At 38.2% G+C, this 23,091-nt stretch overlaps 2 protein-coding genes across 10 annotated transcripts in view; one reads left to right on the top strand and one right to left on the bottom strand.

Annotated features, from left to right (window-relative positions):
* Nucleotides 1-23,091, bottom strand: part of Eri2 (ERI1 exoribonuclease family member 2) — a 74,997-nt gene that overhangs the window by 29,571 nt on the left and 22,335 nt on the right. The window lies entirely within an intron of this gene.
* The window catches only part of Acsm3 (acyl-CoA synthetase medium chain family member 3), a 35,164-nt gene continuing 19,187 nt past the window's right edge, over nucleotides 7,115-23,091 (top strand). For 4 of the 9 annotated variants that reach the window (XM_087208895.1, XM_087208893.1, XM_013076332.3 and 1 more), the window contains exons 1-8: nucleotides 7,115-7,311; nucleotides 13,236-13,502; nucleotides 14,112-14,322; nucleotides 18,647-18,854; nucleotides 21,268-21,408; nucleotides 21,583-21,739; nucleotides 22,015-22,094; nucleotides 22,786-22,942. In XM_087208895.1, the coding sequence (XP_087065021.1) occupies nucleotides 13,287-13,502; nucleotides 14,112-14,322; nucleotides 18,647-18,854; nucleotides 21,268-21,408; nucleotides 21,583-21,739; nucleotides 22,015-22,094; nucleotides 22,786-22,942 (1,170 nt within the window). In that variant the 5' untranslated portion in view covers nucleotides 7,115-7,311; nucleotides 13,236-13,286. The remainder of the gene's footprint in view (nucleotides 7,312-13,235; nucleotides 13,503-14,111; nucleotides 14,323-18,646; nucleotides 18,855-21,267; nucleotides 21,409-21,582; nucleotides 21,740-22,014; nucleotides 22,095-22,785; nucleotides 22,943-23,091) is intronic. The other 5 variants (XM_021237286.2, XM_004855898.4, XM_087208892.1 and 2 more) reach the window with 4 other exon arrangements.

The following is a 23,091-nucleotide window of genomic DNA, read 5'->3' as shown; positions in this document are numbered from 1 at the left end:
GGCAGCCTGGAAGCTGGGGAGTTTATTTTCAATGGTACTTAGAAGGTTTGAAATACAGCTCAGAAAAAGATTGCTTTCCTTCAAGCAGTAAATAAAAAATTAACAAACTATCTCTGAACTTAATCTTCTAAAGCTGCTTCTTCCTCTATGCCTCTATGCCCACTGCTACCTGGTCCTTCTCCTTCTCCTCCCATCACTGCTGCTACTGCCACATACATTCCCCTCTCATTCCCCTCTGTCAGAACTCAGTATCCTCAAAAGTCTTTTCCCAAAACCCTTGCCAAAGCTACAATGTTTACTCTGAACTATAACCTATCCACCCTTCCCTTTAATGCATTTGATGCCAATCCATGTAGCCTTCCCAGGTTCCCCACTGGCTGTATAGTCCCACTTCTCCTGCCAGGTCCACCATTCTTGCTCAAAACGTAATTCCAGCTCTTGGGCTCAGAGTCACTCTTAAGGTCCTATTCAATCCCCCTGTTCTTGTAGCACCCTTTAAAACTAAGCCCACATGCCAATAGAAGCCCTCCATAGTATACTCTCCTTGGAGTAAAGCTAAGCTATGAACTATCACTAAAAAATTTCTGATGCTCTCACAGCCTGGTGTATTTTTTTTTTTTTTTGTATTGGGGATCAAACTCAGGACCTTGTGCTTGTCAGGTCAGCACAGCTCGCCTGGTGGAATTTGCTAAAGAATTCAGTGTAGTCATCCAGACCCACTGTGGCTTCTTCACTCATTCATTTAGCAAATATTTACTGAGTTCCTCTTGTAGCTATGTTGGTTTCTGTTCTAGATATGTGGAATTCAGTGGTAAGTAAAACAGATAAAGTACTTACATTCTAGCTAGCCAAGAACAGGCTAAAAGGGACCTTTAATAAATATCAACTAGAGCTAATGTGGTGACAACTGTTTTATTCTAAATTTAATACCCTAACATTTCATCTTTAAATGTTTTTTATGTTTCAATATCCATATTTAGTTCTTAATAGATGATGTAAGGGAGAAAAAATATACTTTCCTTACCCATTACAAGTTCATAGCTGAGGATCCTGTAACAAAAGACAGTTTAATAAGAGAAGGGTAAACAAATTACTTAATATAAATTTTACATGATATGGGGGCCTTTGAAAATGAAGACCAAGGTATACACAGGTAACCTTTTGTATTTTTGTTCTTAGGCCTAGTGAAGCAGTACATAGTCATGGAGACATATGATTGGTCATAGTATTACAATCTAATGATAATAAACTGAAGGGAACTTAGTGAAGTCTGTTTGCTTGGATTCTTCCTTATGTTCCTATGTCTTCAGAGATAAGGATATTCTTTTGTTCTTTATCCAGGGAGGGTATATCTTTTAGTTCATTTTCTGTTGCTATAACAGAATACCTGAGACAGGGTGATTTATATAGAATCAAGATTTTGGTAGCTCATGGTTCTAGATACTGGGCAGTCCAAGAGCATGGAGTTGGCATTGTGATATGGCAGAAGACATCACACGGCATGACAGAGTAAGCATACTAGCTCCAGCCTCTCTTTCTTTTCTTAAAAAGCCACCAGTGCCATGATGGGGGCTCCTACCCTCATGACCTCATCTAACCCTAATTACCTGTCAAAGACCCCACCTCTAAATATCATGAATATATAGATTTGGCTTTTAAGATTCCAATACCTGAACTTTTGGGTAACACATTCAAACCATAGAAATCTGAAATGAAAAAATAAAAAAAAAGAAAGAAAGAAGTCTGGGCCAGGGATTTAGCTCAGTGGTTCTGCCACCTGTCTTGCAAATGCAAGGTCCCAAGTTTGTTTCCTGGTACCCCCCAAAAAATCTGAAATGAGAGCCTTATGACCTACTTCATGAGAGAAGGATGGAGAGAAAGTGTTTTTCCTCATCTATTTTTGATGTTTTTCAAATGCCAACATGCCATATTTAAAGGTAGCATGTCCTGAACCCCATTTAATACCTTTTATCATGTTAATGAAATTCCCTATTCACATTTCACTTTCTTGATAAAATGGAGGTTACCATGAATGAGTGCTGAAATTTATTTTTTCTACATTTACTGACATGCTCACACGGTTTTCTTCCTTTGACCTCTTCTTGGCTAAAATCAAACTGGTTATAATGGATTTCTGGTTTATATTTGTTAATTTATTTTGTGTTTCTTATTTATGCTTTTGGAATGTCATGGTTTGCCTTTGATTTTTTTCAGCAGTGTTCTTATTTTTTTGTTATAAATTTTATTCTAATCTCAGAAAGTGAGATGAGAGTACTTCTTCTGGGAAGATGGAATATACATACATTTCCCTACCTTTCCTGCTAAGTACAACTAAAATTTCTGGACATTTTATATAAAAGAAATGTAAGAAGACTCTGAAAGGTAGAGAAAGAAGGTAGGCTGGTTATGGACCCTGGGATCTAAGGAACAACACAAATGCAAGTTCTTCAGGTCTTCTTTGGGGCTTAAATATCCTAGACTTGGGTTGAAAAATCTAGCAATCTAGAAACACTAATGGGTGCAAACAAAATAGCTCCTCCCCTAAAAGGTTGCTCTCTTTAACCAAGGACCAGTAAAGGAGCAGCTTAGCAGATAGACAATTATTAAACAAAAACTAATTTATTCCAACCAAGCCATACAGAAAAAAATATGGCTTCAACTATCCTAACCGATTGTGAAGCCTAGACTTCTACACTCATTACTCTCATTAACCTAGACTTCTACTCTACAACTTGAGGCACTGTAATACCTTCTGCTTGGATGGTATACAAGAGGCCAAGTAAGGAAAAGGCCAGTGTCAGTAGAGACCACATGGGGAACTGGAATACTCATTCCCACCAAGCAGTAATAGGGAGCAACTCCTTCCCCAAATTAAGTGTTACTAAAAGCTGAAAGGAGAACCTAGACTTATATGTTTACCCAATAATAAGGCGGTGATGTTCTAACCTTCCTCCTTGTTAGAGTAGTGCCAAGAAAGCCAGTCTAAAACATAAGGTTTACATAATATCTATTAAGTAATAGGAAAAGGTCTACAGTTCAGTTGAAAATTATTCCTCATACCAAGAACCATGAAGATAAACTGAGCAAAGAAACAGTCAATAGAACCCAACACCAAGATGACAAAGACGTTAGATTACCTGACAAAAATTTTAACAAGACTTTATAGAAAGGCTTCAAAAACAATTACAAATACATTTGAAACAAATGAAAGAAACACAGCCTCAGCAAAGTCATGCAAAGTCTCAACTGGTGCAACCACTGTGGAAATCAGTATGGAGATTCCTCCAAAAACTAGGATTAGAAGTCCTATTTGACCCAGCTATTCCCCTGCTGGGTATCTTCCCAAAAGAATTAAAAGCATCATACCACAGAAATATATGCACACCCCTGTTTATAGTGGCACAGTTTGTAATAGCTAAATATTGGAAACAACCCAAATGCCCATTAACTGGTGAATGGATAAAGAAGATGTGTTCTTAAATAAAATGGAGTACTACGCAGCCATAAAGAATGATAAACTAGAGCCATTTATAGCTAAATGGATGCACATTGAGACCATACTCTTAAGTGAAACAAATAGAACACACATATGTAAGTACTGAACTGTCTCTCTGGTGTGAGAAACTGAAAGTATAAATGAGGACCAAAATGTACACTAGATAATGTGAAATAGGGAGAAAAGGTTCAAAGGGGAAGGGCAAGTGGGGAGGGAGCAAAGAAGGGAAAGAAAAAATATGAAAAAAGAAGGAAAAAAGGAAACAAAGCTTTTGCAAATCAAGAGGGGTGAAGGAGTAGAAGGGAGGAAAGGGAAATGAGAAAACAAGAACTAAGATATATCATGTACAGGTACAAATTCCCAACGATGAATGTGATCATAATATACACCTAAAATGTACCAATAAACTTAATTTAAAAAAGAAATACAAAGTCTCAGCAAATAATAGAAGATATCAAGATAAGCCAAATAGAAATTTAAGAACTAAAAATTCAATAAAAGAAATAAAAATCTCAGTAGATGTGTGTGATATTGTGAAATACATATTTAGTTTTCATTCCTATTTCCTGGCACCCAGCCTCTAAAATCTTTGGATTCTCATAAGTGATAAGTGCATTTTTCTATGTTAATGAGATGGCTGGTGATTAGGGGCTACTAGACAGCCTCAGGATGGGAGCTACAGAAACCATCCATGTAACTAGAGGTTGGAATTTTCAGTCCCACCCCTTCAACCCTACACCCTGTTTCTTCCTCTTAGAAAAGAAGAAGGTTGAGTTGATCACCAATGGCCAGTGATTTAATCAAGTATGGCTATGTAATGAAGCCTTCGTAAAAATTACAGAGATAGGTTTGGGGAAATTTCCAGATAGCTGTACATGAGGAAGTTCTGGAAGGATGGAGCACTGAAGAGGTATGGAAGCGTGATACTTCTTCTCTAACCTCCCTCTCTGCATCTTGTCATCTGTTTACTCATCTGTTCTTTTGAGATATCCTGTTAATAAATGAGTAAATGTAAGTAAAGTGTCTCCCTTTATTCTGTGAGCTATTCTAACAAATTAATCAAACACAAGAAGGGTGTCATAGGAACCCAAATTTATAGCTAGTTGGTCAGAAATATAGGTCACAACTGAGATTTACAATTGGCATCTGAAGTGGGGGGCAGTTTGTGGATCTGAGCTTTTATCCTGTGGAGTCTGATACTATCTCCAGGTAGATAGTGTAGAACTGAATTGAAGTATAAGACACTCAGTTGGTGTCTGCTAGAGAACTGCTTGGTGCAGGAGAAAATACTCCACATGTGCTGAGTGTGCTGTGAAAGAGTAAGAAAAGCTATTTCTTTCTTTTTTTTGGTACTGGGGATCAAACTTGGGACCTTGCACTTGTGAGGCAGGCGCTGGAACCACTGAGCTAAATCCCCAGGCCAGAAAAGCTATTTCTTGCCCTATCTTTATTAATGGGCTCAACATCAGAATGGAAGGAATAGAATTAAAAAATCAGTGAACTGAAAGAGAACAATAGAATTTTCTCAATCTGAACAACAGGAAGAAAATAAGATGGAAACAAACTAAACTGCGAGACTATCACAAAAGATCTAAAAGAGGGGCTGGAAAACAATTCCAAGAAATAATGGTTGAAAATTTTTCAAATTTGGAAAGAGATAAATAATAGAATTCAGCAATATATAACAAGAATTATTTAAGAGCACCAAGTGGAGTTTATTCTAGGGAAGCAAAGCTGGCTCACTACTAGAAAATCAATTAATATTATCTGCCTTATTAACAGCTAATGAAGAAAAGTCACATGGTTATATTGATTGATGCAGAAAAATTTGTCAAACTTCAAGACCTGTACATGGTGAAGTTTCAGAAAAAAATTGGAAAAGACAAAAGCTTGCTCAGCTTGATAAAGAGCATCTATTAAAACAAACACCCTGCAGCTAACACTGGATCTAACTGAAAGTCTGAATGCTTTCCCTCTAATATCAGGAGCAAGGCCATGATCTCTGTTCTCACCACTCTTAGTCAACATAGTGCTGGTGGTAACTAGTTCAATAGGCAATAAAATGCATGCAGATTTGAAAGGAAGAAGTAAAACTCTACTGTTAGATAATCTGATTATCTACACAGAAAAACCCAAGGACTAAATGATTAAAACAAAAAAAAAACCCTCTTGAAACAAAAAAGTGGCCTATAAATTTCTCTTTGTTTATAAGAAATTGAATTGGGTTTGTAGCTCATGTAATTGAAAGAATCATTTTATATGACTATCAAATATGTATGGAATGCTTAAAATTTGCCAACACAGGCAATAGTGATACACCAGCAAATAAGGTTTTTACAGTCAAAGTGGTGGTATAAAATATTAAAACAAGTTAAAGAGGAAAAAAAAGTGCTATGTTAGAAAAAGGTGGTAACAAAGACCTCTTTGATAGGATACCTCATGAAATGAAATGATTTGACCAAGATAACTGTCTTAGTTATTTTCTTCTTACTGAGACACAATACCCAACACCCACAACTGTAAGAGGGAAAGATTTATTTTGACTCACAGTGTATAAAAGTTTCAGTCCAGAGTTTGCTGGCTCCAAGGCAGGACAGCATGGCAGAGGGGTGGTGTGGCAGAGGAAAAAGAGGTCATGGCATGGTGGCAAGAACAGAGATAGAGAGAGAGAGAGAGAGAGAGAGAGAGAGAGAGAGAGAGAGAGAGAGAGAGAGATATCAAGGGAAGAGAAGGGAGATATACCCTTCCAGGCCACACCCCCGGTGACCCACCTCCTCCAATCAAGTTTCACTTTCCAAGTCACATTTAGCTAAATTCCTCAGTAGACTACTCCACTGATGAGTGTCACACTGGCATGATCCAATCACCTCCCAAAAGTACCACCTACTATAAGTGCATGAGGCTTTAGGGGGACATCCAGATATAAACCATAACAATATCTGAGGGAAGAGTCATAGGCAGTGGAAGCTGAGAGCCTAAAGCTGGAACATCCATAGTATATTTGAGAGGGGATTTGGCTCAGTGGTGCCGACACCTGCCTCACAAATGCAAGGTCCTGAGTTCGACCTCTGGTACCAAAAAACAAAACAAAACAAAAAATAAATAAATAAAAAGTTCATAGTATATTTGAGAAAAAGCAAGGGGCAGTGTGGCTGCAACAGAACGAAGATGAGGAGGAATGGGCTATAGGTCAGAGAGGACCCAGTGCCAAGCTCCTTGTAGTTTTGGTAAGGACTTCAGTGAGCTAAGCAGCAGTGAAGGATTTGGCAAGAGTGGCCTGATAGTGTTTGTTTAGTCCCGACCAGTTCTAGGCAACTGACTGGATGAAATCTAGCTCAACCTTACCCACCTTTCAACTTGTTTTTGTTGTTTTTCTATTTCAAAACACCCCTTTTTCTTATTGTGCTTGTTCTTTCCTCCTCCTGAATAATTCCTTTATCCCTTCACCAGATTAACCTTTCCAGCAACTCCTTGGACATGACACGTTCCTTCCTGTAAAAACAAAACTGCTTTTCCAGCATGCTAAAAGCTTGCTATGTGTGTAAATCATTACCTGTAAGAAGGACTGTCTGCCAAGGATTGTGTAAATATTCAGTGTTTAGCCCAGACCTCCTACTCCTCCCTCCGGAAAGCCTCCACCAATCAAAGAAAGGCACTCTGGGGCAGTCTTGCTGCTTCTGATTGTCGTCGAACTACTTCTCTGTCTTCTGGCTACTTCCAAGTCTAAAGCAGAGGTGAGAAATCAAGATTTAGTGCTGCTCTTCTACGAAACGGGTCTGCTATCACATCCAGCTGTGATGGAATCTGTAACTTTAGTGAGTACCTCTTCTCTCTTGTGTTTAAGATTTGCTGTCCTCATAAAGGCATTTTCTTTTTTTGAGCAAAGATAATAAACAAGGAAACAAATTTTTAACAAATGATCTCACAGAAGTAAAATGGGTAATGAAGACGCTTGTCTCAGGATTCTGTTATTGTGTGATATACTACCTGGTAAGTGATGAGGAGTATGCATACACAAAAGGCTGTCAGCATAGTAGCTGAGCTTTCATGTTAAGCCTTTTTGTGCTATTTGATTTTTTAAAAAATTATATGCATTTGTTTACTTGACAAAATCTTTTAAAAGAAAATTTAGTTGTATCTGAGTACTGGCTGAGTTTTTCACTGAACTGTCTGCTTAGCACCAGCACTGCTCAGTGGCAGTCTGCATCATTCAGAAGGTTTGCAAACAACTTCTAGGAGACTTTGAGAAACAGATAGATACAAAACCTAAGGGCAGACTTAGCTGGGGGCAGCCACTTTTCTCCAACAGGTGGTCAAGAGAGCAGCTCCAAAAGTTGTGTATGGGAGAGGCTTAAGGTAGGGTCTTATTGGGTCTTGGGAAGAACAGCAGGTAATTTTGCTCTGAGGCCATATTTACAAAGCACTGTTATTACTTGGACCTCTTTGAGTTGTTACTTGGGAGGGGTATTATGGAAATATGGGGAGGCTGAAGGCCCTTGACACCACTGTTTATATGGATATATAGCCCGTATCTTAGACATGACCTTAAATACTTTCAAAAGGCCATTTGACCAGTCAATGGTTACTGTCTTTCTTAGAAGAATTTTCCTTAGCAATATTTCTGTGGCTCAGTATAAAAATCTGGACTTACCCTGGGAAAATTATCTTAGTTCTTCCATCTATAAAGAATTTAAGATCCTTGAAAAGTCAGGAACTGAGCTTTGTTGGTGAGACTACAATATTATGGTTTTCAGAAGAGGACGCTGATATTTTCTTTTTGGTAGAACAGAATGGTCAAATTGGTGAATGGCCAATTTTCTTTTCAATGTATATCTGAAGGATTTTGAGTGTGGTGGGGAGTTTTATGTTAAGCTTAAGGAAGAAATCATACTGAATTCTGATTCTACTTAGTGTCAGAAAACTAAGTACAGTGTGTTTATACTCAGTGACAATATTTACATAATTGTTTAGTAGTCTGTAAACTTTATCAGGGTAAGACTAGCTGTCCCTTGTTCACAGCTGTATTTTCAGCATTAAGTATCTCATACACAAAGTAAGTGCTCAAAAATATCTGGTGAATGATTAAATGTACAGTCTGATTTAGATATGTGCATGCTTGTCGTGTGTTTCTTTGTGTGCAGTGTGGAAATAGTAATAAATCAATATGAAATACCTAGTGCAGTGCAGCCACTTGTCAGATCTCAGCAAAAACGTCACATTCCTAGAAAGAACTTGGAAAATAGCTTCTCTTATGACCCTCTTCGCTTTTTGTGTAACATCACATTTATTCTTTGCCTCATTTATGTGTTTTTAAATTTTATTTTTATTAAAAAAATTTATTTTTGGTACCAGGGGTTGAACTCGGGTCCTTGCACTTGCGGGGCAGGCAGCCACACCACTGAGCTAAATCCCTGGCCCATTTATGTGTCTTTTTAATTCTTCTGTGTATCCTCTATGGTTTGAAACATTTCATGGTAGGCACTCAGTATTTGTTGAATAAATGAATGAATCCTGCTAACCTACAAGAATGAAGTCCAATGCCCAAAGTTATTTGTTCCACCCAGTCCAAATTCCTACCTCTTACTTTAATAGTATCAGAAACTTAAGATTAAACTTAACTATTTTAAATGCTATTTGTCTATATATCCAAGTGATGAGAGAAAGCAGCATGACATTTCTTTTGAAGAAAATGGTTTTAAATTTTTATTTAAATTGTAAAATTTTACAGACAACTGAAGTGATCATTGATAGGAGACTGGATTAAAGAAAGTCCAGTGCAGCTGGCAGTGTAACTCTTTTAAAAAACAAAATGAAGAGCTCTATGTAGTAACATGAAAAGTCCTCCAAAAACACATTGTTAAAAACTGTGCTTAGTGGACAGAGTAGTGTGGATTCTAGGCTACCCATTCTGCAGAATTGGTGGGGAAATAAGAATCTATGATCATATTTGTTTGAAAGCACATTTTAAAAACCTGAAAAGATGCATAGAAAGAATCATATTGGTTTGCTAGGTGGAGGGAACTGGATGAAACCAGGAAGTTTCAAGACTGGGGGTGGGTGTTGATTTTTCACTGTATACCTTTCATGCTTTTTTGAATCATATGAAGATGTTATGCAAAAAATTAAAAGGTGAAAAAGAAGTTATATTCAAAAACTTAGCGTTACCTACTTCCTTCAGTGAAGGAAACTCAATGCTAATCTTGTTTTGTTTTTTTTTTGGCCAGTTACTGGGAACTGAACCCAGCTCATTTTTAATATTATTTTTGATACAACGTCTCGGTAATGTGGCCAGGCTTGACTCAATCTTTCGAGCCACCTGCCTCAGCCTCCTAGAATCTGAGATTCTGGGTGTTCGTCACCCCACCCAGCAACAGCCCGCTTCTTCAGACCAATTTCCTCCCAGCACACTCACCATGCCCTTGTTGGAAATGTCCAGAGTCACGTCAAGGAGAGGAGGAAGGTCGTCAATGCTAATTTTGTTAAGACTGCAGCCAAATGGGCAGATTACAACTCGCCAGGAAACAGGAGGGACCAGTAGTTCTCTTTACGCCATCCCCAGTGCCAAACAGAATGACATATTAGAAGACTTAATCCCCAGGGAGTCCAGGCCTCAGAGTGATTTTATTTCTGTTTTAAAGAGCAGTCTTTCTTGCTTCAGAGCCTGAACTTTCTGTTTACCTTGGGAAAAGTCCCCCTTAATTTCTCTGCATTTTAACGTTTCCTATCAGTCTAGTTCTGAGCTATTATCAACCAGCACTATCCAAAATAATTTTTGTCAATGGTAGGAATGTTTTACATTGGCACTGACCAATATGCGGTAGCCACTAGGCACATATAGCTATTAAGCACTTGAAACACAGCTAGAGGGACTAATATGAATAATCTGCCACATGTAGACAGTGCAGGTAGCCACATAACTATTTAAGGCAGTAGAGGTATTAGATCTACTGCAATCTTGAGTTGTGGAAATAACCTGTGGCCAAAAGTTCTGCCTTCTGAAAAAGTCACTTATTCATTCAAAAAATATCTCTTGGGCCGGGGATTTAGCTCAGTGGTTCTTCAGCCTGCCTTGCAAGCGCAGGGACCCGAGTTCGATCCCCAGTACCAAAAAAAAAAATTTCTTAAGCACCTACTATAATTCTCAGAGACAGCAGCATAAGTGCAATAGACATACCCTTTTCCCTCATAGAATACACATTCTAGCATGATCAGCAAACTATAGCCTATGGGCTAAATCCAGCCCTCTGTTTTTGTAGACTACAAATTAAGAATGGTTTTCGTATTGTTAAGTGGTTGAAAACAAACAAGGAACAGTAATTTGTGATACATAACAATTACATGAAATTCAAGATTTAAGTATCCTAAATAAGATCTTTTGGGGAACCAATATGCTCAGTTATTTCTGTCTTGTCAATAATGATGGCAGAGTTGAGTACTTCCAACCTAGAATGCATATGGCTCTCAAAGCCCGAAAGATTTACCATCATGGCCTTTACTATTCAAGTGTGCCACTCCATGTTTGGTAAGAACAGTATGTCAGGCATCATTATATGTATTGTGCAAGCATTATCACTTTCAATTTTTATGACAACTCTCCCATGAGGTTCTATTGATCTTTCCATTGGTACAATGTAAAATTGAGGTTAATAATTAAAAGAAGTTAATAATTCAAAGAAAGCCACAGTTCATAAGTGCAAAAACCAGATCCATCCCTTGATTGTGCTTAGCTAATGGATTCAGCCAACACGCTATAGACCAACGCTGTCACCCTTGAACTTGCACAGTAACCACATGGGGATCTTGTTAACATTTATGAGGTCTTGGCTGGGCCGGAGATTGTGTATTTCTAACAAGTTACCACGGGTTACTGATGCTGCTGGGTCACAGATCATAGCTTTTAGGTGAGTGATTCTCTACCTTGACTATGCATTAGAATCCTCTGAAGAAAGTTTTTAAAAAATATGAGGCCAGGCTGGGGATTTAGCTGAGTGGTTCTGCCGCCTGCCTCACAAGCGCAAGGTCCCAAGTTCAATCCCCAGTAACAAAAAAACAAACAAAAAAATGAGGCCCAGGGCCCACTCCCATAGATACTGATTTAAATAGTCCAAGACTTAGGCATAAGAACTTTAAAAAAAGCTTTTCCTAGTGATTTAACCAGGATTGAGAATCACTATATTGAAATTCTATTGACCTGAAGTAAAAATATTCCAATGGGGATCCACAGATCAGGAGTTCTAGTACTAACTCTGATGTGACAGATTGAAGCCAGTTGCTTCCTCTTTCTGGGGCTCCAGCTTTCTTTGCAGGTGAAAAATGAGGACACTCAACCAGATGATCTTACAGGGCTCAAGATCACCGACTCACGTGGTGGCTCACACCTGTAATCCCAGCACTCAGGAGACTGAGGCAGGAGGATTGCAGTGAGTTCAGGCAAAGTACAAGGCCACCCTTAACTACATACCAAGACAAACAAACAAAAAAATCACTGACTCCTCAGGTTCTCACACAAAGAGATGGGAGGCTTAGAAGTACTGACCAATGCAGACAGTACATCCTTGTGGAAGCCAAACCCCAGGTTCATTTAGGGTAAGAATAAGCTGATATCTGTTACTATGCATTGTATTGGCAGTTTACCAATGCAGAAGTGCTTCCACATAGCCAGGTTGTTCTACACACTGCCCAGCCAGAGTTGCACTTAAAGTTATGATTTAATGATTATGATAGGAATACATGTTTCACTGTAGGAAATTTGGAGAAGTATTGAAAATATAAAGAGAAGAACCTCAAATACTCATAGCTCCTAGAACTGTTTCTGTTTAATGTCCCTGAGGATTGAACCCAAGGCCTTTGCACTAAGCTACATCCCTAGCCTTTTTTATTTTTTTGAGACAGGATCTTGCTAAGTTGCTAAATTCCTCAGGCTGGGTTTGAACTTGCAATCCTCCTGCCTCAGCCTCTCAGAGTTAGGATAGCAAGTACGCACAATCATGCCCAGTTTAGAATTGTATTTTTAACAACCATAATCAAGTAAATGACATTGTGATCAAATGATTTCCCACCAAAGCAGGAGGACTAGGTGGCCCCAAGGGGCCTCCCCCATAAAAGCTCTAAAGGTTAATGCCCTATTATTACATCTCCACCAAATGCAGCCCCAAGCTTGGACTTGAAGGTAGTGTGGACTCCTATTAGGAGCATGGGAACTGCAGCCTATAAACTAGACAGCTTATAAACCTTAACTTTGCTTTCATGCCTAATTGGTACTGGGCTACTCTCAAGTTTCTTCATCTGCAGATTACCCACTGTGAAACATCCTCCTTAATATTTCTGTACTACTTTTGAAATCTGCACTTGAAAGATATTAGCTAAGAAAACTTTTTCCAAATAGTGAGATTAACTGGATGTCACAGATCTTTAGAAATGCATTTGAGAAATAATAGTGTATAGTACAGTAGTCAGGAGAATGAGCTAGGATCAGATAGTCCTGGGTTTAAATCCAACCAAAACCTTTATTGTTTGCTCTATCTGTAAACTAATGATAGTAGTACACACATTATAGAGTTGCGCAGGATTTAATGATAAAATGCATAAAAAATATGGAGCACAATGTTTGGAATATAGGGAGTATTCAGAAAGTGGTGCTATAATGATTAAGATTAATAATAATAATAATACAACTGCTTTGAGGTATGGGTATCTCCAGGACAGAAGCAAATGCATGTCTTTTTTGTTTGTCTTTTAGATGAGTTAATTTCCATGGAAATCCTGAGGGCTAAAACAGCCAATAAAACTGATGATAGCTCTTGTTGCCATGGAGATATTTCATGCCAGATGCTTTCGGTGCCTAGCAATTCCTGGTTTTGTGAGGGCTTTGCATAAAGATTACAGAACAGCAACTCCTCAGAATTTTTCCAGCTATGAGTCCATGAAAAAGGACTTCAAACTGGAGATTCCAGAGTATTTCAACTTTGCTGAAGATGTCCTGGACCAGTGGACTAAAATGGAAAAGGTATGGGACAAAAGCTAATCAGACTACAATTTCTCAACTAGGAGCAATTGTGTCCCATGGGGACATTTTAGCAATACCTCGAGACATTTTGTTGCCAGGAGGGGATAAGAGGTAGAAGGGATAATTGCTACTGGCATCTAATGGGTAGAGACCAACAATGCTGCTTAAAATCCTATAAATGATAAAATAAGGAATTATCTGGCCCACAATGTCAATAGTCCCATGGTTGACTGAGAAAGCTTGTGTTACATAAACGTACTTTTTAGGTTGATTTTTTTTAAACAAAAAAGGGTAGGGTGAAAAGTGACTCCAAGAGTCAGAAATGGTAGGAAATGAAGCATAGACACAACATCAAAAGAAATATAAAGGGATGCAAGAACTGTAACTTTCTGGAAGGAAAAACTATCAGGCTAAATGTTAAATGACAGGAGCTAGAAGAAATGTCATGACTGCCCAAATCTGAAAATAAGGACCCCAGAATTTTAATTACATAAACTCCATGTAAATCCCAACTAATGATTTATGAATTTTCTTGACGAGAATATATTTCATTAAGTCATTTGAAATAGAATTTTACTGTACAACACCTCTAAATCCATGACTCCTCAGGTTGGAAAGAGACCTTCCAATCCAGCCTTCTGGTGGATAAATGGAAACGGAGAAGAGGTTAGGTGGAGTTTTGAAGAATTGGGATCATTGTCCAGGAAATTTGCCAATATACTTACAGAAGCTTGTTCCCTGAAAAGGGGAGATCCAGTAATTGTAATTCTGCCCAAGATCCCAGAGTGGTGGCTTGCAAATGTGGCCTGCTTGCGAACAGGTTAGTAAATGTTTACAATCCTCTAATATTTAAACTAAGCTAGATAAGGGACTGCTCATGAAACATTTATTTGGTTACGTTGTTTGAAGAATAACTGTATACAAGTAGTATGCTCAGGTATCTTAGAAATGAGTTGAAAACATGCTGTACCTTTTGACCTACATGGGAAGCTGAGTTTTTCATAATGAAATAGATTTACTAAGTGAATGACAATCAACAATTGAACAGCCTCATACTACTTTCTTTTCCCTCCTTTAGGATTCATGGTCATCTGAAACTCAGTAATCCACAAATTTAAGGAACCCATCACAGTCTTGTTTCATCTTTTATCCCTCTCATGCATGACTATTACCCATCTGATGCCCTAAGGCAGTCACCTGGTCCTTCTTAACAAGTTACTACATCTCACAGATTTTACATCCTTCATGTGTCCAGAGTTCCTTCTCCAATCCCATTGCCGTTGCTTTATTTCACATCTTTACCATTTCCTGCATTCATAAACACTCTTCCTAATTCTGGTTTTAAGTACGCCTACATTCTACTCCAATCTAACTCATCTTGCCTCACCAGTGTTTTTCCTAGAACACACATTTTATCTTCTCATTTGCTTGTTTGACATTATTGGATACCTCTTCATTGCCTACCAGATACGCTCTGAATTTTAGGTACATCATGGAAAGCTATACCTATTTTCCCCTTATTGTTCTAATTTCTCCACCCCTATACTCCATGATCCAGTCATGCCAAATAGTTTCCTATAATGTTTTTGGTCATTCCCTTCTCCTGGCTCTTCTCCATATTGTTTCCTAAGCCCTTTCCTCACACGTAACCACATGGACAACTCTTAGTAGACGCTCAAGTTTTTACCTTCTCATACAAACACACTTTCATATCCTAACCCAGGTTCTCTTTTCTTTGAGCTCCCAAAAACAATGTGTTTACATTTCCATTTTAACAGGTACTATAGTGCTTGGGTATACCATTTGCTTATAAATCTGTCATGTCCATAAGACTACATAAATGCCTAAAAGGCCATGACTATAATATATTCATCTCTGCACCTCCAGTGATTGGCCTATAGTCAATATTCAGTAAAGTATTTGTTGAATTAATATTTCTATTGACATAATAAATCATCATATTAAGTAACCATTCTTAAGCCAGGCATGGTAGTACATGCCTGTAATCTCAGTACTCAGGAGGCTGAGTGAGGCAGGAGGACTGCCATGAGATTGAGGCCAGCCTGGACTATATATAGAGAGATTCTGTCTCAAAAAAAAAGCTAATCTGAAAATTGAATTCCTAATTGATTAGAACTTCAGTTGTTCATATATTATGTAGGGCTATATATGTAGATAACAAGAAAAAGAAGGCAAAGTCATGGTTAACACATCATTCTGGATAAACGTTACCTGGGAAAATGATTATGGTAGGAGAGGTATCTGGGGCAGGGAACTTGGGGTCCAAAGATATTGTTAAATTCTGATTCTTAAGAAGAGTAATATATGCTTAGTCCCACTTTTTTTTAAAAAAGGAAATTGTATGTACACACTACACACTCCCTATCACATGTTGGTATATTTTGCAGTTTAAAGAAATTATGACTGGAAGGTGCTTTTTGAGGAACCTTAAAATGTTTATGAATATATTACTAAATGAGAGAACAGCAGAATGACTTTTAAAGTGTTTTCTAAAGGAAAGTATATAGCACTGCAGAAGAATCATACTACGCTATGGTTCTCAAAGCATGTCTCTGGATCAGCAGCATCAGTGGGAATTGTCAGAAATATAAAATCTCCAGTCTAAAACTAAACTAATCTAAAACTCTTCCATGCAGCTCAAACATCTATGTGTCAACAAGCCCTCGGGGGATTCTGATGCATATTCAAGTCTGAGGCCACTGAGCCAGTCTTACTTAAGAATGACAGGACCTTGCTGAATGGATCCAATCTGGTCATTCTCCCATTGGCCAAAAACTCCTTACTTACGTCAGTGCGTGGAGAGTAAAGCTCTGAATCTCACGGCAGAGGGCGAGGGTTCTTGGTACCATGTGTATGGACTACGGTAACACGATTATCACCAACTTATTTACCCGAAGGGCCAAGAAACTCTGGCATGAGTAGCCCCCTCTCTCTTTGTTAATAGACCTAACTGAGAAGACAAAGTTTAAAGATTGCTTGGTGGATACAGGTTCAGGATAAGTGATGTTTCCAATTCAGTTTAGGGCTGGGGATTTAGCTCAGTGGTTCCACCGCCTGCTTTGCAAGCGCAAGGTCCCGAGTTCAATCCCCAGTACCAAAAAAAAAAAAAAAAAAAAGCTTACAATTCAGGTTTTTTGCATCAGGTTTTGAAAGTCGAATCTGTTCACCCATCCTTCTATATCCATTGATCCCTTCACGTAACAAATATTTACGGGGCACCTGCTATGTTGCAGGAGCTATGGGTTTAGGGTCCGGTGTTAAATAGAGTCATGAGTTAAATGAATACATAGTAAGGTAAGTGTGACAACAGCTACAAAGGAAATAGCACACAAGCTGTCAGTGTATAGGAGTGTTTCTGTATAGACAGAAAGTTAATTTAAGCTGAGGCTTGGGAGATGAGCCAGTCAGTGGGAGAAGGTGTGGGTGATGAGACCATTCTAATCAAATGGAAAAATATGTGCAAAGGCTCCAAGGCAGGAAATAACGTGTAAGCTAGCGATAATGCAAATAGGCCAGTATGAATATGGGTATTGGTGAGCAGCCCCTCATCTATCGTGAGCCTCACAGTTTTTCCATAGACAGGGTTAGATGGGTACTATTATAATTTGCCCTCAGAAAATTTCTTTTTTTTTAATGTTCTGAAGCAGCAATACAGTACCCCCTTTTGAGTCCAATTCTATTGACATACTATATATTGGGATACAGATTAGTCTTGCTACACTGTGAATCACTATGTCTGTTTTGAGAGACTTTATGTAGCTCTGTTCTGACCTATTTTATGTTGTGTTTATAGGTTAGCTCTTGGGATGCAATCTAATTCCTTTATTTCTAAGTTCTTAGGTCTGTCCTATCACACCCTAACTTTCAAATTCTCTTTTATGTATGATAAGCCAAATCCCATTATAACAAAAATCTCAGTATATAATTATTTGATAAGTACTAATTCCTAATAAGTTGGCCCCTTACTTTGAGTAATATTTATCACAGAAAGCTAAAGCCCAGTTGAAAACCTTCAGGAAGTTTCTATGATATATGGAGTCATTCTGGCTTTAAAATAAACATTTTCTCATTTGCTCATTTTCTCTTTACAAAAGCCTTATGGCGAGGAAGGGGTAAGCTTCATTTGCTAAACAGGGAAGCCAAAGCTTCACAGATTGGGGAAAAGAACATTAAGCCACTTGCCGAAGAAAATTCAGCAAGTCTGTAGTGGAACCTAATGTACTCTCTACCATTTTCTAGACTTTTCACAAATCTTCAAAATAGGAATGTTTTTGAGACAGGGTCTCACTATGGCGTTCAGGCGGGCCTCAAACTTGCAGGGATATACTATAACATTTAAACAGATACATACACACACATGCATACACACACTTGAAAGCTTGAAAGCCCATTCATCTTTTGAAAAAAATAACAGCTAATATTTATCAAGTTCTCTTCTCAACTCTTAACATGATTTAACTCTTAAATCCTTAAGTAATCATATAGAAGAGGTAGTATAATTATAATCCCCACTTTACAGGTGCAGAAGCTGAGGCTTGCAGAGGTATAGTAGCTTGTCTAAGGCCATGCTTTAAGAGTGTCTGGCTCTAGAACATTCTTGACAATTACACTGTACCTTACAGTATAATCTAAGCAGGCAGGAGTGGACCCACAGAAAAAAATGCATGCTTCAAACCTTCTCCTTGGGAAAAAAGGGAACCGACTGTATATATTGTAAGAAGTACTGGACTGAAGTAGTTAAGTGTCTGTCTCTGGAGTCAGGCTGCAAGGTTCAATCCCTGCACCACCAAATGCTACTTAGAATAGCATCAGGCACTCAAGCATTCAATAAATGTTAGATAACATTACTTTTCAATCAAACCTCTCTTCAAGCTCAGCGTTATAGAGATCTTCAAATAGAGGATGATTATCTAGCTTTTAATACCTTTTTATGTTAGGGCAAGAGTTGTAGGCTTTGATGCTCCTTGAAAAGCAAAAGCAGAATAATGAGACAAAGAGATATCCCTACTGGTAAATTTAACTCATTCAGAGAAATACAGAATGCACATGTGCTATCTATAATATCCTAACATGATGGAAGATAAACTTTTTTTATAAATATTGTTTCTTTTCTTCTCCTTTAGGGACAGTTTTAATTCCAGGAACCACCCAGCTGACCCAGAAAGACATTCTCTACAGACTACAGTCTTCAAAAGCAAAGTGCATTATTACCAACGATGTTTTAGCTCCAGCAGTAGATGCTGTTGCATCCAAATGTGAAAATCTGCACTCCAAGCTAATTGTGTCTCAGAACTCCAGAGAGGGTTGGGTGAACCTCAAGGAGATGATGAAGTGAGTAGCCTTAATTGTAGAACAGATTCTCAAAAAGAAACGCAATAAAGATATTCAACCCGATAGGGATCAGACAAATGCCAATTAGAACAGATAAGTCGAAAATTGGTGATTATGTGCACTAATAATGTTAAGTTCTGAAGCAGGAAGAGGCCTGAGGTATATTTTGTAGGTTGAGATCCCCAGGAATAGTCCCTGAGATGGAGATTGATGTCTAAAAAGTTTATGAAAGAGTTCTCTTGGAATTAAAGGGAAAGAATTTGGGATTGAGCAGAGGAAGAAATTAATATGCAATATATTTCTTACAAAGCTCTCAGTCAACCCACAGGGTAGTCTGGAATTTGGACAACTTCTTGAAGCTATTCAGTGCTAAAGCAAGAGACTCTGGCCTTTATTCACCCACACTGATCAGTTATTGGCTGTGGGCTATCCCTAGAAGGAGGTGTGTCCTTGAACTGGGGCAGCTTTCTTCACCCAGGGCAATCTCTAAAGAGGACTCCACCTGGGGTGAGGAAAGGGGATGAAGGGGAATGAATTCTTCATTCCTGAGAGGGATCCGGGACATGCATCATAGCATCAACCACAGGCTGTCATCATTTCCCAAGGAAACTGATCACAATCAGGTCTTTCTGTGTAGGCTACATCATTCCTTTGTTCACAACAAATTATAACGAAAAGAGCACTTAATGTTAATGCAATTATAAAAGCGAATTCCACTGATGTTCTATCCCTGATGTGGGGTGCTCCTAGGGGCCATTTGAAACTCTTGCCAGGTACTGATTCCATCTTAGCATTATCCTGGAAAGTAAATTCCCTTTCTAGAATGAGTTTCCTACCTTGTAACTCTAGGATTTGTGAGCAGGCTTCAACTGTGGACTTGTTCATACCTTCTTTATAAGCTAATACTAATTGAGTTCTTAGTAAAAGCCAAATATTGTTCTAGTAAAAATAATGATATAATTACAAAAATAGCTAATATTTATATGACACTGGTTATGTGCCAGAAGCTGTTCCAAGCGCTTCAGATGTATGAATTCATTTAAATTCTCACAATAATCTAGAGTTTAGGTACTATAATTATACAGATGAATATGGTCAAATGTTAGTATCTGGTAGAGCTATCCGGCTTCCAAACCTACACTCCTAATGTCTATATTTATTGTCTCTAGTAGTTAAGAGATCAGTACAATAACCCTGCCTTAGATACTGAGGGCAACCAAGATCGGTTTTGGAAGCAATAAGTACACAGCTATAGGTACAGTTTTTAAGGAAGATAATTGTGGAATTGTGGGCTCAACACTTGGTCTAGTTTTATTAGGCTATATTTATCATGATCTGGATGTTTCTGTTCATTCAGTCTCAGCTGATCCTCTCAGATAAATCTGCATGCTTCTCAGACACCTGATGTGTATGTGTGTGCAGAGTTTACTTTCTCTCACCTGCCCCAATGTGTGGCTTATTTAGAAGCCCAATTATTCTCTAGAACTAAAAGGTTTTCGTTTTCTTTTACTGAGTCCTCCTTCCCTTGATGGATGCTTATATTCTCTTCAGTCATATTGTGTATTATATTCAGAACTATGTAGACTATTTCATGAGAGACAAAAAAAGCCATCCTTTCAGGAACTGGCAAACATTTTCTATAAAAGGCACAAGGCCTTTAATATTTAAGTCTGTGCAGGCCATAAAATCTCCGTTAGAACTACTCAACACTGCACTGTAGTATGAAAGCTACCACAGATAATATACCAATGAATGGTCATGGCTCTGTGCCAGTAAAACTTCATTTATAAGCATGGTGGCACACATCTGTAATCCCAGCACTAAGAAGGCTGAAGTAGGAGGAATGTGAGTTTGAGGTTAACCTGGGATACATAGAGAGTTTAGGCTAGCCTAGGCTACATAGTGAAACCCTGTCTCAAAATCCAAAATAAAACAAAACTTTATTTACAAAGATGGGAGATAAGCCAGATTTGGCCTGTTGGATAGAGTTTACAGATCCTAGCCATTCCCCATGACTTGTATTAACATACTAATTTTTAAAAAGTCACATTTTAAAGCATTTACAATGGCGAGGAAGGGAAAGTTCTTAATATATCCATGATTATAAGATCATAGAATCTTCACTTTGCTGTATGACACAATTCTTGTTTTTTAAATGCTTCAATCCTTTTTTAACATGTAGCAAAAAGCTATGAAATCAGCTATTATAAAAGGGCTTTTGATAGCAAACTTTATATTCTAGAAAATACACAAAAAACAATGGAGAAAGGTAGCTTTTACTTGGATTCAGTCCAAGTCACTGAAGCCTGATTTATAAAAAGAGGTTCAACTGGGGGTTTCTCTAATCTTTTTTAGTGTTAATAGCCTCTGGTGCTGTGTTTAATATGTAGTCATTGTTGCTTTTCCTCTGTAGATGTGCCAGTGACACCCACAGCTGTGTGAAGACTAAACACAATGAGATGATGGGCATTTTCTTTACCAGTGGAACAACTGGGCTGCCTAAGATGATTGGACACACCCACAGTTTTGGTTTAGGATTATCTGTGAATGGAAGGTACTTCCACAGAACTGTACCTTCAAGTGCCAAAAGTACAAAGAGAATGAATTGTGTATTGGCCTTTTAAATTTGTTTTCCTACAAATTTAACAAATATATACATACATTTACACATGTCAAGTTCCTACAAATTTACATATTTATACATCAGGGCTCTTCTTTGTTTTCCCAGGTACTGGCTGGATTTGACACCTTTGGATGTGATGTGGAATACTTCAGACACAGGCTGGGCAAAGACTGCATGGAGTAGTGTTTTTTCTCCATGGATCCAAGGATCCTGTGTATTTGTGCATTATTTGCCCCATTTTGAACCAACTTCCGTCTTACAAGTAAGGCAGAGCACAGGAGGTCCATATTTAGAAATACATTAGTGGTGTCACTGATTACCTTGTTGGATTAAAAAACTTAGAGATCTGAGTACATAACATGATTTAAGACATTTCACATCCAGAAAGTCAATAAGGCTGAAAAGACAGATTTTAAAAACTGTGAGTGCAGTTACACTAAAATAAACAATGTTTATATTCTGCTGTACCTATTACAGATGTTTAAACACTTATTAAAGTTGTAGGAAGATCAAGAGTCTGCCTTTTCTAAATTGCAGACACTCTCCAAGTTTCCCATCACAGTCTTTTGTTCAGCACCAACTGGGTACCGAATGCTTGTACAGAATGATATGGAAAGGTAAGAAGTATTGGTAAATAGGCATTTAGTATGGGAAGGGAGAGGAAGAGGAAGACAGAAAGTAAAAGAACTTTGGGCCTAAAAGCAGAGCTCCTGACTAGTAGGTGCAGAATTGGCCCTCTCTTCCTTTTCTTCCATTTTCTTCTTGCTGCTGTGCTGTAAGTGAGGGTTACCGTGTCCAGGACAGGCTCCCCCAGGCAAGAAGAGGAAAGAGAGAGTTCAGACACGTTTGTAGCTCTAAGCCAGTGATTATTTAATCTTTTGGATGATGGCTGTTACTGAGCTGAGACAGGAGAAAAGTTGCTTAGAACCTTATCTGAGCAAATGGAAAAAAGGATGCATGATTTAAATTTTATTACCGATTTCATTTGAAAGGGTGAACTGGTAATCTGAAAAGAAAAAAAAAGTTTTACTGTACTTAGCACACTTAATATTTTTACTTACTGAGCACATTCAATATTTCTAGTCTCTGTGAGGAAATTTTTAATTGCAGATTTAAGATGTTATTATGGGGTATCTTTCCTAAAGACAACATGGCTTTTCTTCGCAACAAAGTAACCCCCCATATATCAAAAAAAAGAAAGAAAAGGAAAAAGAAAAACTGGTAGTTTTTGTGTCATTTTACAACATTAGAGTGATTTTTAAAAATTTTGTGTTAGAAATAAACTTTTATTTCCACTTCTGTATACATTTTCCTCCTGAACCTAACCTGTTTCCTGAGAACCTGGAAATTCAAAAGCTTAAAGCACTGTGTGAGTGCTGGGGAGCCAATCAACCCTGAGGTGATTGAACAATGGAGAAACAGCACGAGCCTGGATATCTATGAAGGATATGGACAGACAGAAACGGTACCTGACCTCATGGGATTCACAGGGCTGGACTCAATTTAGTCAGATGAGTAAAACCAAAGCATCAGTAGTTTGTATGACTCTTAGGGATAAGGGAAGGAGTAATGTGGTTAGAAAACAGTTAAAAATAGCGGTAAAAGCCTGAAGGA

The sequence above is a fragment of the Heterocephalus glaber genome, unplaced genomic scaffold (genome assembly GCF_053883595.1).
Source record: "Heterocephalus glaber isolate CG9 unplaced genomic scaffold, H.glaber_assembly_v1.0 deba00000943, whole genome shotgun sequence".
Lineage (NCBI taxonomy): Eukaryota > Metazoa > Chordata > Mammalia > Rodentia > Bathyergidae > Heterocephalus > Heterocephalus glaber.
The sequence above is the reverse complement of the archived record's forward strand: the minus strand, read 5'-3'. Positions and strand labels throughout refer to the sequence as shown.